This window comes from Natator depressus, chromosome 24 (assembly GCF_965152275.1).
Source record: "Natator depressus isolate rNatDep1 chromosome 24, rNatDep2.hap1, whole genome shotgun sequence".
NCBI lineage: Eukaryota > Metazoa > Chordata > Testudines > Cheloniidae > Natator > Natator depressus.
The window spans coordinates 15,435,293-15,452,160 of record NC_134257.1 but is presented as its reverse complement, the minus strand read 5'-3'; the positions used below and the strand labels follow the sequence as shown (position 1 = coordinate 15,452,160).

General features: G+C 60.0%; 2 protein-coding genes across 3 annotated transcripts; one reads left to right on the top strand and one right to left on the bottom strand.

The window, feature by feature from the left end:
- Positions 1-5,388: 5,388 nt before the first annotated feature.
- LOC141977579 (single-pass membrane and coiled-coil domain-containing protein 3-like) lies at positions 5,389-12,801 on the bottom strand. Its single transcript, XM_074939090.1, has 3 exons — positions 12,621-12,801; positions 7,590-7,817; positions 5,389-6,205 (listed from the first exon to the last, which is right to left on the bottom strand). The coding sequence occupies exons 1-3, from the start codon at positions 12,790-12,792 to the stop codon at positions 5,529-5,531; spliced, it is 1,077 nt and encodes a 358-aa protein (XP_074795191.1). The 5' UTR covers positions 12,793-12,801; the 3' UTR covers positions 5,389-5,528.
- Positions 10,759-15,601, top strand: LOC141977580 (uncharacterized protein C12orf60-like). Of its 2 annotated transcripts, none has more exons than XM_074939091.1 (2): positions 10,759-10,829; positions 14,540-15,601. In XM_074939091.1, exons 1-2 carry the CDS (start codon positions 10,762-10,764, stop codon positions 15,378-15,380), a joined length of 909 nt encoding a protein of 302 aa, XP_074795192.1. In that variant the 5' UTR covers positions 10,759-10,761; the 3' UTR covers positions 15,381-15,601. The 2 variants fall into 2 exon arrangements, with proteins under 2 accessions (XP_074795192.1, XP_074795193.1); XM_074939092.1 differs by lacking the exon at positions 10,759-10,829 and adding an exon at positions 11,481-11,682 and having other exon boundaries at positions 14,540-15,587.
- The last annotated feature ends 1,267 nt before the right edge of the window (positions 15,602-16,868 follow it).

Sequence of the window (16,868 nt, the reverse complement as noted above, 5' to 3'; positions counted from 1 at the left end):
GCGGAGCATGGTTCAGGGGCTGCGGAGCGTGGTTCAGGGGCTGCGGAGCGTGGTTAAGTGGCGCGGAACGTGGTTCAGGGGTTGTGGAGCGTGGTTCAGGGGCTGTGGAGAGTGGTTCAGGAGCTGCGGAGCGTGGTTCAGGGGCTGCGGAGCGTGGTTCAGGGGCTGTGGAGCGTGGTTCAGGGGTTGCGGAGCGTGGTTAAGTGGCGCGGAGCGTGGTTCAGGGGCTGCGGAGCGTGGTTGAGGGGCTGCGGAGCGTGGTTCAGGGGTTGCGGAGCGTGGTTAAGTGGCGCGGAGCGTGGTTCAGGGGCTGCGGAGCGTGGTTCAGGGGTTGTGGAGCGTGGTTCAGGGGCTGCGGAGCATGGTTCAGGGGCTGCGGAGCGTGGTTCAGGGGCTGCGGAGAGTGGTTCAGGGGCTGCGGAGCATGGTTCAGGGGTTGTGGAGAGTGGTTCAGGGGCTGCGGAGTGTGGCTCAGGGGCTGCGGAGCGTGGTTCAGGGGCTGTGGAGAGTGGTTCAGGGGCTGCGGAGAGTGGTTCAGGGGTTGTGGAGCGTGGTTCAGGGGCTGCGGAGCGTGGTTCAGGGGCTGCGGAGCGTGGTTCAGGGGCGCGGAACGTGGTTAAGGGGCTGCGGAGCGTGGTTCAGGGGCTGTGGAGAGTGGTTCAGGGGCTGCGGAGCGTGGTTAAGTGGTGCGGAGCGTGGTTCAGGGGCTGCGGAGAGTGGTTCAGGGGTTGTGGAGCGTGGTTCAGGGGCTGCGGAGCGTGGTTAAGTGGCGCGGAGCGTGGTTCAGGGGTTGTGGAGCGTGGTTCAGGGGCTGCGGAGCGTGGTTCAGGGGTTGCGGAGCGTGGTTAAGTGGCGCGGAGCGTGGTTCAGGGGCTGCGGAGCGTGGTTGAGGGGCTGCGGAGCGTGGTTCAGGGGTTGCGGAGCGTGGTTAAGTGGCGCGGAGCGTGGTTCAGGGGCTGCGGAGCGTGGTTCAGGGGTTGTGGAGCGTGGTTCAGGGGCTGCGGAGCATGGTTCAGGGGCTGCGGAGCGTGGTTCAGGGGCTGCGGAGAGTGGTTCAGGGGCTGCGGAGCATGGTTCAGGGGTTGTGGAGAGTGGTTCAGGGGCTGCGGAGCGTGGCTCAGGGGCTGCGGAGCGTGGTTCAGGGGCTGTGGAGAGTGGTTCAGGGGCTGCGGAGAGTGGTTCAGGGGTTGTGGAGCGTGGTTCAGGGGCTGCGGAGCGTGGTTCAGGGGCTGCGGAGCGTGGTTCAGGGGCGCGGAACGTGGTTAAGGGGCTGCGGAGCGTGGTTCAGGGGCTGTGGAGAGTGGTTCAGGGGCTGCGGAGCGTGGTTAAGTGGTGCGGAGCGTGGTTCAGGGGCTGCGGAGAGTGGTTCAGGGGTTGTGGAGCGTGGTTCAGGGGCTGCGGAGCGTGGTTCAGGGGCTGCGGAGCGTGGTTCAGGGGCTGTGGAGAGTGGTTCAGGGGCTGCGGAGCGTGGTTCAGGGGCTGTGGAGAGTGGTTCAGGGGCTGCGGAGCGTGGTTCAGGGGCTGCGGAGCGTGGTTCAGGGGCTGCGGAGCGTGGTTCAGGGGCTGTGGAGAGTGGTTCAGGGGCTGCGGAGCGTGGTTCAGGGGTTGTGGAGCGTGGTTCAGGGGTTGTGGAGAGTGGTTAAGGGGCTGCGGAGCGTGGTTCAGGGGTTGCGGAGAGTGGTTCAGGGGCTGCGGAGCGTGGTTCAGGGGTTGTGGAGCGTGGTTCAGGGGCTGCGGAGCGTGGTTCAGGGGCGCGGAACGTGGTTAAGGGGCTGCGGAGCGTGGTTCAGGGGCTGTGGAGAGTGGTTCAGGGGCTGCGGAGCGTGGTTAAGTGGTGCGGAGCGTGGTTCAGGGGCTGCGGAGCGTGGTTCAGGGGCTGCGGAGCGTGGTTCAGGGGCTGTGGAGAGTGGTTCAGGGGCTGCGGAGCGTGGTTCAGGGGCTGTGGAGAGTGGTTCAGGGGCTGCGGAGCGTGGTTCAGGGGCTGCGGAGCGTGGTTCAGGGGCTGCGGAGCGTGGTTCAGGGGCTGTGGAGAGTGGTTCAGGGGCTGCGGAGCGTGGTTCAGGGGTTGTGGAGCGTGGTTCAGGGGTTGTGGAGAGTGGTTAAGGGGCTGCGGAGCGTGGTTCAGGGGTTGCGGAGAGTGGTTCAGGGGCTGCGGAGCGTGGTTCAGGGGTTGTGGAGCGTGGTTCAGGGGCTGCGGAGCGTGGTTCAGGGGCTGCGGAGAGTGGTTCAGGGGTTGCGGAGCGTGGTTCAGGGGCTACGGAGCGTGGTTCAGGGGCTGCGGAGCGTGGTTAGGGGCTGCGGAGCGTGGTTCAGGGGCTGTGGAGAGTGGTTCAGGGGCTGTGGAGCGTGGTTAAGGGGCTGTGGAGCGTGGTTCAGGGGCTGCGGAGCGTGGTTCAGGGGCTGCGGAGCGTGGTTCAGGGGCTGTGGAGCGTGGTTCAGGGGCTGCGGAGCGTGGTTAGGGGCTGCGGAGCGTGGTTCAGGGGCTGTGGAGCGTGGTTAAGGGGCTGTGGAGCGTGGTTAAGGGGCTGTGGAGAGTGGTTCAGGGGCTGTGGAGCGTGGTTCAGGGGGTTACATTTCTTACGGCTGCTCAGCGCTGCTGTTCCTGGAGTTCCTGTGTCGGCGGCACGAGGAGGGAAGGAAGCTCCCGATTCCGCAGGCCTGGGTGTTTTTCATAAAGAGCCCACAGGCTCGGTTCGGTGGCAAAGGTGCTCAGCCGGGTTTACTGTCAGCAAAGCACAGACTAGTGCCCTGTCCAGTGGGTCACAGGGACACTAACACATGTGTGCCCATCACAAGGTAAAGGCTCAGACAGGACACCAGGACACTGTCCTCTGAGCCAGTACAAAGATGCCCCTCCAGGACTTCTCCTTTTCTATATTGATACAATCGCGTTACGTATCACACTCCAGATGTTGTTAATTACCACCCTTCTCCTGGTACCAGCTAGTTCGGACAAAACCTCCTCACCCACTGTCCTGTCATCCAGTCCTTATCTTACGAGGGGCCGATGCATTCTTGTACCCAGGGCCGTCCTTAGGATTTATGGGGCCCGACGCAGGATTAGTAAACTGCTGCCCCTGTGCCCGACTTGCTCTTAGCAACACAAACATAACGCTCAGTATTGGAAACTTGCCACGAGCACTTTATTAAACATTGTGCCGCCTTCACCCCAACCCTGCTCTTCCCTCTCACCTGTGCCCCCAACCCAGCCCTGCGCTGCCAGCCTGCCCCGCCACAGCGCCCACCCTACCCAGTACCCCCACCCCCTTATGCCCAGCAGCCCCTGTGACGTTGCAAATCTCGATGATTTTATGAAATGAGTGTGAATATAATGTAACTGGAATATGCTTCATGCAAAAGGTCTCGATGTGCTGCTTTTCTGCTCCAGATACATCCCCTTCCTCCCATTGTCTGAGAGTCAGTTTCCTCCTGTTGGCCCTGGACTATTGTGATGGGGCAGGAAAAGCAAACGCCACCGTTAACTTTCCCTCCTCCCCAGCCTGGTGGTGTGTGTCCCGCTCCCTCCTCCCAGCCCGGGTCTGCTGCTGATCCCTGCTGGGGAAGGGAGGAGAGGAAAGGGTCCAAAGGGGATCCTCGGCGTCTGGGCTTAAACTTCAGAGCAGAGGGAGGTGGAGTGGAAAGGAGACTAGCAGAGAGATTGCAGGGAGTTGCCGGTGGGGCAGGGCACGTGGGCAGAAGAGGGGCAGGTACAGTGGGGGGCTGCTCGGAACAGCTGCTCCCCCAGGGCCACCACCCTGCTCCCCAGAAGGCCCAAGTGCATTCGCTGCTCACTCACTGAGCCAGACAAAGAATCCCCCCCCCGCCCCGCCCCACCTCACTCTTTTCCCTTCCCAGCCCAGCTCCCCCCAGCCCGGTTCCTCCTCCATTTGCCACTCCCCGAAGTCCTGTGCCCAGCTCTACCCCCCGCCCCCAAGCTCAGCTCACCCCCTACTCTGCCCAGCCTCCAGGTGTCCCCTCACTCTGTTCCCAGCCTTGCCTGCCCCCTTCCCCCTTCCCCTGCCCCTGGCCCAGCTCCCCCCAGTCATCCCCAGCTCAGTTCCACCTCTGCCTCCCCCCACTCCTTGAAGTCCCATTCCCAGCTCTACCCCCGCAGCTCAGCTCCCCCCACTCTCTTCCCAGCCTCCAGGTAGCCCCCTGGTTCTGCTCCCAGCCTTGCCTGGCTCCCGCTGCTCACTCACATGCAAATTTTGCTCCTGGCCCCGTGATGCCCTGTCCCAGCCACAGCCCTCAGGCTGGCTGAGGAGTGAGTGGGTGGAGGGGAGGGGAGAAACCCACTGGCCCAATGTTGGGGGGTGGCCAGAGAGGAGCCCGCGCCACAGCCAGCGAGGGTGGTGCCCCAAATTTTGGGGTGCCCTACACAGCGCATATGCTGTGTGTGCCTAAGGATGGCCCTGCCTCTGAGTATGTCCAGTGATTTGCTGTCACTTTGTGGGGGTGGAGTGGGGTTGTCACAACTGAAATATTTTCAAAGTGGGCCCACCCAAAAAGATGGAGACCCCCCCTGCTCTAGAATGGGTTTACTGCCCTTTAGGACCGTAACATTTTCCATCTGGTTCCCTAGGCCGGAGTGTCTCAGCTCACTATGGCCCCGGAATCCCCCCTCCTATCTAGTCTCGGATTCAGAGAAGAGGCCCTGAATTTAAACACCTGACAGACCCTAGCAAATGTTGGGGAAGTTATTGTACCTTTGAGCTCCGCTCTAGCTCAACTCCCAGATCTGGGCTGGAGCAGAAAACCCTGAGGTAGGTTCTCCAGCCTGGGCTGGGCACAGAGCTAGCCATAAAGCTTTTAATAGAAAAAAGCTTTTTCTGTTGGAAAAGGCCATTTAGTCAAAATCAAAATGTTTGGTGGGGACATGTTGGTTTTGACAGGGGAAAGTCTAAATGGATTATTTTGATCTTATTCCAGGGGCTATTCCTGGCCTGCTGGCTGAGTCCCTGTCTGTGACTCAGTTTCCCTCATGTATAGTCGGGGTATTGATACTGAGGCGCTTGGAGATCTACAGATGAAAAACACCAGCTAGAGGGGAAGGATGGCCCAGTGATTGTTGGGCACTTGTCTGTGACTTGGGAAACTCAGGCAATTCTCTACTACAGTACAGACTTCTTGTATGGGTTGGGGCAAGTCACTTTAGGCACCTAGCTTCCCTTGAAATCAGTGATGTTGCCTGAGTCTGCAGAGAGCCTGAGCCAATTGCTCTGAAATCAATGGAAGTTAAGTGCTTTGAATTTCTGGGCTTCAGTTTCTCCATCTGTAGAATGGGGGTAATAGCCCTGCCCTATCCCCAGACGTGGTGGGAGGATAAAGACATTAATGAAGCCTGACACGCTTTGAGCTCTACTAATGAAAAGCACTGCGTAAGAGCTAGATATCATTTATTGTTCCTGCTTTAATGGAGCTGGGCTACATCAAGCGAGATGGGATCTGATCCCCACGGCCTTATTTTTACAAGAAATGGTAACTTGCAGCTTGGTCTGGAGTCATCTGAGCAGCTGATTCTCCTCCGGCTATGACAGCATGCAGATGGTCTTCAGGATGGTTTTGTTATACTCCTTGGAGGCTGGCTTGAACTCGCTCACCAGAGCCTTGAGCTCCTGAATCTTGTCTTCCAATTGGTCTCTCTCTATGGCACCCAGGATCGCGCTGAGAATCAGGTCGACACCCACGCCCAGTAACATGCCAGCCACGGCGCCGATCACAGAGGCACCAATCTTGGCCAAGATCATGGTCGTTTGGCTCAGGACTCTGGTCACCACCTGCGATAACGCCAGCTTGATGAAGATCCCCATGGCCACTGTCCCAGTGAGCCCACTCACCACCGTGGCCACAGAGCGCAGAATCTGCATCTTCTTGGCATCTGTCTCCTGGAAATCGTGAAGCTTTCGGTAGAGATCTGGCTCCAGGTTGCTCTTCAACCTTGCGTCGATGGCCTGCAGAATGTCTTGGATGGACTTGATGGCTGAGAGGAGCAAGTCGCAGTTGTCCCGGATGGTGCCCTTCATGTTCATCTTAATGGGGTGCAACTTGCAATGACAGTGTTCGTTTAAGGCTCCAATCAGCTCGTTGGTGGTATCAAAATTGAGCTCTATGCAGTTGATCAGCTCCTGGTGTAACCGCGCCACCCTCTCCCGCCGCTCTGGGTTGCCAGGGTACAGGATATCGCTCCAGGACATTCTTGAGAGAGCTGCCAGGGCAGGAAGAAGACGGAGGCGTTAGCCAGCACTCCCCACTGCGCCCCCACCCCTCCAATCACAGACTTAACTAATGCAGAGATTCAGCTGCCATTAAAACAAAAAAGTCTCCAGGGCTCCAATCCCCAAAGGTCTTTAGGTGCCTAATTCCCCGTCAACCCGAGGGAGTTCTGCACCTAAACACCTTGGAGGTTCTAGGGCAGAAGGACTTGGCCAGTGGGCCCCTGCCCCCAAAAGCTCCCCACCTTACCAAACCATGTGGCCTTAGGAGGAAAGTGCAGCGAGGAGCCAGCCAGAGCCTCGGCTGGGAGAGGGAGAATCTGCCCAAGTAAGTTCGGGACTCTCAGCCCCACTCCCCAGCAGACCCTAAATTGCCAGAGATCCCCCTCACCCCAGGAGTGTCCCAGCTACTGCCCCAGACACCCTCAATTCTCCTCCTGCACGTTACCTCCCCACATTCCCCTGACCTCTGTCCCAGCCCCCCGCCACCCCCAACACCTTCCAGCACCCCGAGTCCATCCACCCCAGAAGCACGGCAGCATGCCCCATCTACCTGGCCACCCCCTGCCCCAGCCATGGAGTTGCCCAGTTCTTGGCAGTTGCATGACTTGCTCCCTCCCCTCTGCTGCCCGGGGGACCCTGCCGTGGGTCAGAAGCTGCAGTTTCTGGCTGTCTGCAAATTAGCCCATGAAGTAATTTGCACAAAATGCCAGGCCTGGAGCTGTGCGCAGCTGGGCAGCTTCAAGGGGCACCTGGGAATAGTTTCATTTTTCACCTCCTCCCCAGAGCTGGGTGCAGTCTCCAGTCAGGGTCTCCCGGCTATCCGGAGGGGATCCCACCTCCCGGCTCCTACTCGCTATTCACCAGTTTCCCCAGCCCAGGGTGGCTCTTGCCTGCCTAGCCACAGCATCCCCTGGGGGGCTCACGGGAGGCTGGAACCACCAGGACACCTGGGTCCTTCCTAGAATTGCAGCTCACCAGGGTCCCCCCTTGGAAAGCAGAACTCCCCGCCCCATCGGTTACAGTCGGGACACCCCCCCCCCACCCACAGCCTGTGGGGGACTGATATTCTTTATCCCTAGACGTGGCACCTTGCCAGGGGCTGCATGAAACCCCCGTTGTTAGAAGGGGCTCAGTTCACCTAGTGATCCGGGGGGCTCTCAGGGCAACCACCCCTGCTCCCATGCGTGTCTCCTCTGCCCTGTCCGGTGGGGCGAGTTACCTGCCTGCTGGGCTCCTGGGAAGCTGACGAGCCGTTCGCCTGGGCAGATCAACTCAGCTCCGTGGGCAGCAGCCTGGGCTCTCCAGAGAGGATCCCTTCGCTGTGATGCTGCAGCTCCCCGGCCGCTCTGTGCACAGCGGAGCAGGGACTCTCACCTTTATAGGAGAGCTGATCCTTGCTTTCACTTTCCCAGTCGGCCTCCCCACATTCCCGGAGCCCAGCTATGGTCAGGAGCACGCTGCCAGCAGACGTCACATTGTCCTTAAAGGGGCTGCTACTGGGGCTCAGCTGGTTGCTTAGTGCCTTCTGACTTCCAGTTCCCCATGTGGTTTCCAGGAAGCCGAGTCTGGCTGGTTTCCAAGTCCTGGTTTTCTTCTCAGTCACTAGGGGCGGAAAGATCCAGGATTTAATCAATCCATGAGCCAGCGAGCCCCAGGCAGTCCCTGGCTGCAAGCGCCTGCAGCCGGCCTTGTCCGGGGGAATTGCTTCCACCAGTGCAACTCGGAGTCCATCCATCCTCCCTGGAGGGAGGCCCCAGGCTTCTCCCATCTCAGAACTGGACAGTGCAGGGAGAGAGGTGAAAGGGGGCAGACTCAGAGTCAGGACTCCTGGGTTCCATCATCCGCTCGGGAAGGGGAGTGGGGTCAAGTGCTTAGAGCAGGGAGGCTGGGAGTCAGGACTTCCCAGGTCACTGCATGACTGTAGGGAAGTCACCTTCACCTCTCTCTGACTCCCTGCAGCCCTGATTTGGGAGCCGAGCTAGAGCTCCCTTAACTCCACCCCTTTGTAGATTTCAGGCCTGTGACAGGTTCCTGGGGGTGCAAACTGCGCTATGGGGCCACTGAGCCCTTCGAATGCACCAGCCTGGGCTGCCTCTCACACTGGGATGCTGATGCCAAACTACAATCCCCTGACAGGGGCTGCACTTGCAGAGCATCCACAGGCCCCGGGGACACACCCGGCTGGGTTCCATGAATGGTCTCCCAGCCACTCGTGAACCAAGAACAGGGAGGCTCCAGCCAATTCCCCCCAGCTCCAGCCCTACACCCCAGAACTGTACCATCTTACACTGCTCAAGGCCCCCTTGGGTAGTGCTGGCTCCTTAAGTAGTTCACCACTACCTCAGGGTGGACTGGGCACATACCAACCTTTGTTAATTGAGCTGAGATTTCCCAAGCACTTAAATCAAAACACACTGATTTAGGTAAAATACAAAATGGATTTATTAACTACAGAAAGATCGATTTTAAATGATGATAAGTGGTAGGTAAAAGGTCAGAGGGTGTTACCTTAAGAAAATAAAAGGTAAACACCCATTCGAAATCCTAAACTTTTAATCTAAGTAAGAGTTAAATCAAGGACTGTCTCACCCTGGCAGATGGTCCAAGCAGGTGACAGTTCCTCAGTACACAGACTGGGACTCACTTCCAGCCTGGGACCAATCTCCCTAGTTCCAAGTCTTTGTCTTACCCAGACAATCTTCCCTGTGTTGAGATTGGGGGGTGGGGGGGCAAGTGATGATGTCATTCTCCCTCTTTTATACCTTCTCCAAGATGCTAGAAAGAGCCTTGCTGTGATATGGAGGTCAGGGAATCCCCATTGGTCAAGCAGTTTCTATTGCCTACTTGCCTCTTTCAAGGAGTCTCTTGGATAGTGGGTTGGGTGTTGATGAGCCCTTAATGACCATCTACCTATTGACGGCTACTCCTTCTCTTGCCACTAAAAGGCTGGTTGTGGGTGTTCCCAACCTCACAATGTATGTCAGTAACACACACATAGCAATACTTCATAGCTCCTGTCATGGAGTCCCTGGGCGACGCTCTGGAACTGCTCCCCATGAAGCCAGGCAGGACTCTGGGGCAGTCGCCTTTCTGTGAGCAGCCTGTCTGCAGGACACACAGCTCACACGGCTTCCACCTTCCTGGGTCTGACCTCGGAGCATTCAGCATCCTCTGCCCCTCCGTGCGCTTCCCACAGCGAGTCTGCCCAGGCGGGGTCCTGGGGAAGCCAGAGGGTCCTGCACCCCAACTCCGCAGTCAGACGGGACTCTCAGCCAGCCAGTAAAACAGAGGTTTATTAGACGACAGGAACATGGTCTAACACAGAGCTTGCAGGTACAGAGAACGGGACCCCTCAGCTGGGTCCATTTTGGGGGGCAGGGAGCCAGACAACCACGTCTGGGGCTCTGCAACGATCATACACCCTTATCCCACCACCTAGATACTTAAGAACTGCATAGGGGAAACTGAGGCACCCCCACACTATTCAGAGGGAACATTAAGAACAGTCCCACTTCGTTACAGCTCCCCATACAATGCTAGCACATACAACCCAACAGGATATTAATGTTCAACAGATCAAGGCTTTTACAATGATACCTCACAAGGCAGACTTTGTACCCAACATACCTGGAGTGAGGCAGCGTGGCCTCCCTCTGAACTGGAGAGTGAGGGACAACTACATTCCCCCTGGTGGGCAGAGCTAAATGTGCCCCACCTTCCTCAGTCCCGGGGCGGGACAGGAAATATTAAAGGAGAACCCGGGAGCTTGGTGCTGAAGCTATGAGGGTTTTGGGCTGGGACCTGGTAGAGTAGGGTGGGCCTGGGTTCCTCTACCCCTCTGCCACTGACCTCACCCCTGGGGTGATGGCTGAAATCCCACCATTTGGCCCAAAGGCCCGTGCTGTGTTGTTGGCTTACACCAGCCAGACGGCTGTGGGCTCAAGACTGTTTGTGGCTGTGTCCTGCCCCGAGTGCCAGAGTTTCCCCATAGACTACTGATTATTGTCTGCCTGCAGTGAGGCGGAGCGGCCTCCCTCCCCACATAAGAGTGAGGAACCACTACAATATCAAAATGATATGACAGTGGTGAATGTGGGGGTTCCACGGTGCTACTTTGAGGTACAGAGTGTCACAAAGCCCATATCTGAGGGTTGAAGCTAGAGGAGAGTTTTTGAGAGATGCCCAATCTCAATGGAAAGACTCAGAGGGATGGAGACTCTGCCCCATTGCTGGGGTACTCATTCCCAGGGTTAATTCCCCTCTCCGGAGAAAATCTGCCCCTTATTTCCAGTCTGAATTTGTCTGACTTCATCCCCCAGCTGTGGGCTCGGGCTCTGCCCTTGTCTGCTAGGTTAAACAGCTTCTGCTCGCTCCCCAAAACCTCCTCCCCACAGACATATTGATCGTCAGGAATCTCGTCCCGTCTGCACCTTCTCTGGGAGAAACTCAGTAGATCAGGCTCCTTCAGCCTCCGGCTCTCAGGCAGGATTTCCAGCCCCCATCGCTCTTCTCTGAGCCCTCCCAGTTTCCCGATGTCCTGTTTGCCATGATCTCCCTTTCTCGGGGTGGCACTTGCCTGGAGCAGGGGGATGTGAGGAATAGGCATATCCCAAGGTAAGGAAGATGCTAATTCTCCAACCAGGGGTGTTGGCCACTGTCCAGAATAACCAGGGTGGCAATAAAGGCCCCTCACCCTCCTGTCCTGCCCTGCAGGCCGGCCTTTGCTGGGAACAAGGGGCTGGGGACAACCCTCCTCCCCTGACCTTCCCCCTCTGCCGCTGAGGACGCCCCGAGGGTAGCCCCAGGAGCGCAACCGCCAGCCACTGCAAAGCACATTGGCCAAACTGGGGGGAGCACGGCGCTGTCCCTTGGCCGCACGACCCACTGGTGGGGCTACTGGTGGAGACAAGGGCCGGCTTTCTGAAGGGATTCAGGGGCCTAAAGAGGCGCGCGGGGGGTGGGGGGGGTGATGGGATTGTTCATAAGCACCTAACTCCTCACTGCAGAAACCAAGGTTCCTGATTGCTGGGGGGGGCCACTGACCCCGGGGACCCCCACTCCAGCTGCCTCCTGCTCTGGGGGGAGGGGGGGGGAGCGGAATCTCCCGGCTAGCAGGAGGCTGCTAGAAGATGGAAAGGCTGAGGACCACTAAGGCAGCCAATCGCGGGATGGGGGTGTTGGGTTGGGGGGGTGCTGGGTTGTTGGGGGGGGGGCTCCTGGCTTCCAGTTCCCCACGTGGTTTCCAGGAAACGGCGTCTGGCTGGTTTCCAAGTCCTGGTTTCGCCTCAGTCACAGGGGTGGCGGGGGGGGCTCCAGTAGCTAAATCAGGTCTGGAGCCAGCGAGCCCCGGCTGCTTGGGCCAACTTTCACTTTCCGGCCGAACGGGAGCTTTATAAGGAGAGCCGGAGAGCGGGGCGCCGTCCGCTCGTCTGCCTGCCGGGCCAGCAGACTCGCCGCGCCGCTACAGGTGAGAGCCCCCGGCCCCTTTCTGGGGTCCCCCCGGCTCGGAGCCGGCTGCGGAGGGCCGGCGCCCCCGTCCCCCCCGGCTCGGAGCCGGCTGCGGAGGGCCGGCGCCCCCGTCCCCCCCGGCTCGGAGCCGGCTGCGGAGGGCCGGCGCCCCCGTCCCCCCCGGCTCGGAGCCGGCTGCGGAGGACCGGCGCCCCCGTCCCCCCCGGCTCGGAGCCGGCTGCGGAGGACCGGCGCCCCGTCCCCCCGTCCCCCCCCCCCGTCCCCCCCGGCTCGGAGCCGGCTGCGGAGGGCCGGCGCCCCCCCCCCCCCGTCCCCCGGCTCGGAGCCGGCTGCGGAGGGCCGACGCGCCCCCCCCCCCCCCCCGTCCCCCGGCTCGGAGCCGGCTGCGGAGGGCCGACGCGCCCCCCCCCCCCCCCGTCCCCCGGCTCGGAGCCGGCTGCGGAGGGCCGACGCGCTCCCCCCCCCCGTCCCCCGGCTCGGAGCCGGCTGCGGAGGGCCGACGCGCTCCCCCCCCCCCCCCCCCCGGCTCGGAGCCGGCTGCGGAGGGCCGGCGCGCCCCCCCCCCCCCGGCTCGGAGCCGGCTGCGGAGGGCCGGAACCCCCCCCCCCCCAACGCCCCCTCCTCCGTCTCCGAGCCGGCTACGGAGGGCCGGGACCCCCCCCTCCGCCCCCTCCGCCTGGGTGCAGTGCAGGCCCTTGGGGGTATGTCTGCACTGCAATTAAACACCCTCGGCTGGCCTGCCGGGCTGCAAACTCGTCCTGTAGACGTGCAGGCTTGGACTGGAGCCCAAGTGCGGGGACTGTGCCTGGGGGGAGGGTCCCAGGGCCCGGGCTCCAGCCTGAGCCCAGATGTCTACACGGCAATTTTTAGCCCCCCAGCCTGAGTCAGACCAGACGCCGGCCGTTCCACGGGGCTTTTATTCCAGTGTCGACGTACCAGAGACTCCCCTGTCGTTTCCACACGCCCTCTCCCCGGGCTTCACCCCAATGGCGCGGCCTCCAGTTCGCAGCCTCGCTCTCTCGGGCCCACGGCAGCCGCAAAGCGGGTAACTCACTGACAGGCTTTGCACACCCCCCTCTAGCCCAGCAGTGCCCCTGTACCTCACCATCACTACCGCTGGCCTCTGCCGGGCGGGACAGTCACCCTGGGAAGGAGGGACAGCCAGGTTTCTTTAATTGAACGCACTCTTTGATTTTTTTTTTTTTTTAAATAAATGTAGTCCAGAGAGACCCAGGCATGAGATTCCCAATTCTTAGTCAAGAGCGAGAGACCGGCCCTGCCCTGGCTGAGATCAGGGCCCCGTTGTGCCAGGTGCTGCCCAGACACACAGCGAGAGACCGGCCCTGCCCCAGCTGAGATCAGGGCCCCATCGTGCCAGGCGCTGCCCAGACCCGGAGAGAGACAGGCCCTGCCCCAGCTGAGATCAGGGCCCCGTTGTGCCAGGTGCTCCCCAGACACACAGCGAGAGACCGGCCCTGCCCCAGCTGAGATCAGGACCCCCTCATGCCGGCTGCTGCCCAGACACAGCGAGAGACAGGCCCTGCTCTGAATGGGTCGCAGTCCAGACGAGATAGACAAAGGTCGGGTGGGTCAGCAGAGAAAGGAGGGGGTTTCCCTAATGTCCATGTGTTAGAACTGGCAAGAGAACCCGTCCGCTCTGACTCCCGGCCCAGTGCCGTACCCACTGGACTCCTGGTATAGTAGGGCCTGCTCCAGCTCCTTCCCTGGCTCTGGGCAGCCCCTTGCTGCCTGAGGTTAAGGAAAAAACATGAGAAGGCTGAAAAGCAGGAGATTTTAAGAAAGAATCCAGGTGGGGCTGGGCCTAGTGGTTCTTGGTGTCTGGGCTTCCTGGGGCTGCCCTGCCCTGCGGTTTTCCACACCGGGGCAGGGGCCACAAGCTGGGGTAACTGGGAGTTCCCCATCCCCCTGGGACTCCAGGCACTGGGGACAGAAGACAGAACTGTCACAACAAAGATACAAGAGGCTCCCCCCATCACCAAACTCAGCCTGCGCAGCTGTCAGCTTAAAGGGATTTTGGCTCCTCCTTTCTGGTGATTCCAAAGGGAGTTAGGAGCCGAAATACCTCTGAAGGTCAGGACCCTTCTTTCCGTGGCGAAGATGACGCTGCTGGGTGCTTTGGGAATCGGCCCCCAGCGTTTTCGAGTGGCGGAAAACATCTCGCTGTGGCAAGTTTGTGGTGCTTTGTTCTTGCCTCCCTTGCGCTGAAACTTGCTCAAAACATGCCTGAGCTGGAGATCCATAAACCACTGGCTTTCTTGTGAGGTCTTGGGCCTTCCTGGCTTTGTCTGTGCACTTTCAGTGCATTGAAATCAGGAAGAGCAGTTGGACGACATTTTATTTTGCGCAACTAGGACTGTCGGACTGGCCAGACTGGCTCAGCCCAGAGGCCCTTTGACTGTGTCCTGTCTCTGATAGTGATGGTAGCAGATGCTTCAGAGAACCCCACAGTAGCAGGTTAGAGAGATTCTGACAGCAGGGACAGTTCCTGCCTGACAGCCGTTAGAGGTGGGGTCATGCCCTGGAGCATGAGACTGTTCAATCTTATCAAACTTAACAAAAAAAATTTATTTTCTAATGTCATTCTGGCTCTCCTCATTAGCCATATCAATGTCAGATCCCTTTCTGGGTCTTGCTGGGCTCTTGGTATCAGCGAGATCATGAGGCAGTGAGTTCTACAGGCAAATCCCAGGGTTGTTGTGAAACAGCATTCCCTCTACTCCATTTCACAGGGGCTCCCTATCGGTTCCATCACACATTCCCTTGTCCTTGCGCTGGGGATCCTGGAGGGGAAACTCTTTCACTCCCTCACCCACGCTCTCTGCTTTGTTTCCCAGCCCCGCGATGCTCTCCCTGTTCTCCGGCACAGAGAGTGAAAGGGAGAGGCTCGTGCGCGCCAGCCAGTCGCTGCTCGACTCCCTGCAAGGATGCATCTCGGCCACCCACGTGATGCTCCGCATCCTCACCCAGCACCTTGACACCAGCGTGTCCCTGGAACCGGTGGGGGGTGATGTTGGCGTGGGGGAGAACCTGGAGCGCCTGCTGCGGGCAGCGCAGGAGATGCACGCCACAGCGGAGCAGACGGACAGACACGTGCAGAAGAACACCAGCCGGGACCTGTATGCCCGCATGGCCTCCCCCCACACCTCGCTGCAGGAGAAGGGGGCCATCGTCCGGGAGTTCCACCAGGCCACCCTGGGGATCTTCGGCAGCGTGGGTGGCCCCGTGGTGGCCGTGCTGCTGCGGAACGCCGGCCTCCCCGAGCGGCTGGAGGCGGCTCTTCGGGAGGCGGAGGCCTCCCCGGTGCTGCGCCTGCCGATGGACGCCCTGCGCCGGAGCAGTGAGGAGATCGCCAGGGCCGTGTCTGCTTGTGTCGCCCCTGGGGGCCCAGCTGGGGAAACGGCTGCAGGGCCCCCCGAGAACGGCCCCTTCTCCGGGACCGGTGTGGTGCAGAGCCTGAGCGACTACCTGCTCGATGCCCTCACGGGGCGCCGGGCTAGGAACGCCCTGGCAGCAGCCGCCGGGCACCTGGAGGAGGCGCTCCGGGCTCTGGCACCGGCCTGCAAGTCTTTCCAGTTGGCGGCTGCTGCAGCTGAGGTCTACATGGCCCTGATCACGGAGCAGCAGCCGGGAACGGGAGAGGGGCTGGGCCAGAATCCTCCCGGCGTCGCCCACTGAGCTGAGCAGGCAAAGCCATGACCGCGCCCCCCTCGGCGTGGCACACGCACCGGCAGGCTCCGCCCTGGGCTCTGCGCTGGTTAACGAGCCCGGCACAGCCCAGCATGTGGGGCTGGCAGCCGGGAACCACAGCAAATAAAGGGACCCGAGCAAAACCGCGGGCCCGAGTCTTAGTGGTTTGTCCCAGCTGTCGTGCTGGCCCACCCGCCTTCGAACCAGACTCCCCTCCCGGCCCCTGGTGTAAATCAGGAGTGACTCGGGGGTGGGGGCGATTCCCCTCTCTGATGTAAATCAGGAGTAACTCCATGGGTGTCAAGGGGCTGATTCCCCCTCCCCCTGGTGTAAAGCAGGAATAACTCCCTTGGACTCAATGGGGCTGATTCCACCTCACTCACCCTGGTTTTAATCTGGTGTAACTCCAGGGGGTCAATGGGGCCAATTCCCCCTCTGTGATGTAAATCCAGAGTAACTCCATGGGTGTCAAGATGCCATTCCCCCCCGGTGTAAATCAGGAGTAACTCCACCGGAGTCAATGGGCCCGATGCCCCCGCACTCACCGTGGTGTAAATCAGGAGTAATGCAAAAAATGCCATTTTCGAAAACGATTTTTGGGTTCCACTAAAACAAAAACATTCGAGGTTTTGGTTAGAAATAGGGAAGAAAGGCAGCGAATATTCTCCTGCCACGTTCAAAAACTGAAACCTGCTGGGTTTTAACCGGAAAACAAAAACCTGAGCCACAAATGTTCTGGTTCCTGCTTTTCCCGCCTTTTTTTTTTTTTTTTTTTTGGTGCGGGGAGGGGCAGTGAAAAAACAAAAAAACAAAATTTTCCAAACCCGTTTTTGGTAAAAGAAAAACAGGTCAGGAGGGGAGGAGGGTGGGTTGAAAGTTGGTGATTTGGGGTTTTTTAAAACTTCCCTTTTGGGGTTTTTTAAAACTCCACGGGGGGCAATGTGGACTCCTGGCTCCCCTGCCCCGTAACAATAGCATTGCACGGGCCTAACGCAGGCCAAGCCCGGCTCGGGCCCTCCAGTGGGGGTTACACAGACCCCGCCCGCCCCTTGGCTTGACCCACAAAGACTCTTCCCCACCAACGCAGCCCCCCACCTTGCCTTGCACTCCATGCGCTGGCAGCTCGCCCTGCTGGGCCTGTTCTGTGGTTTCAGCCCCAGGCCAGGCGTTTACATGGCATCCGCTTCAAGCAGCTCCTGGTTCGGGTGCCCACTGCCCTCGCTCTGGGCTCCAGCCTTCTGCCCCCAATTCTGCCAGCATTTCCTCCCCAAATCTCCCGCGCTGCCCCCCGTCCCACTCCCCAAGTCTCCCATGCTGCCCTCCGTCCCTCTCCCCAAATCTCCTCTCCCCCTGTCCCGCTCCCCAAATCTCCCAGGCTGCCCGCTCCCCACACACCCCGTCCTGCTCTCCTTCCGCTTGTTGGGTCAACACCCCCATCATTTTTGTGTTTGGCCAGTGGCGGAGGGGTGGGGGGAA

Coding starts and splice junctions, on each gene's coding strand:
- LOC141977579 (XM_074939090.1), bottom strand. CDS start 12,792: ATGGTGAGGTACAGGGGCACTGCTGGGCTAGAGGGGGGTGTGCAAAGC. Junction 7,818..12,620: donor AAACGACAGGGGAGTCTCTG/GTACGTCGACAC, acceptor TTCCGCCCCTAG/TGACTGAGAAGAAAACCAGG. Junction 6,206..7,589: donor GGATCAGCTCTCCTATAAAG/GTGAGAGTCCCT, acceptor CTGCCCTGGCAG/CTCTCTCAAGAATGTCCTGG.
- LOC141977580 (XM_074939091.1), top strand. CDS start 10,762: ATGATCTCCCTTTCTCGGGGTGGCACTTGCCTGGAGCAGGGGGATGTG. Junction 10,830..14,539: donor AGGAATAGGCATATCCCAAG/GTAAGGAAGATG, acceptor TTTGTTTCCCAG/CCCCGCGATGCTCTCCCTGT.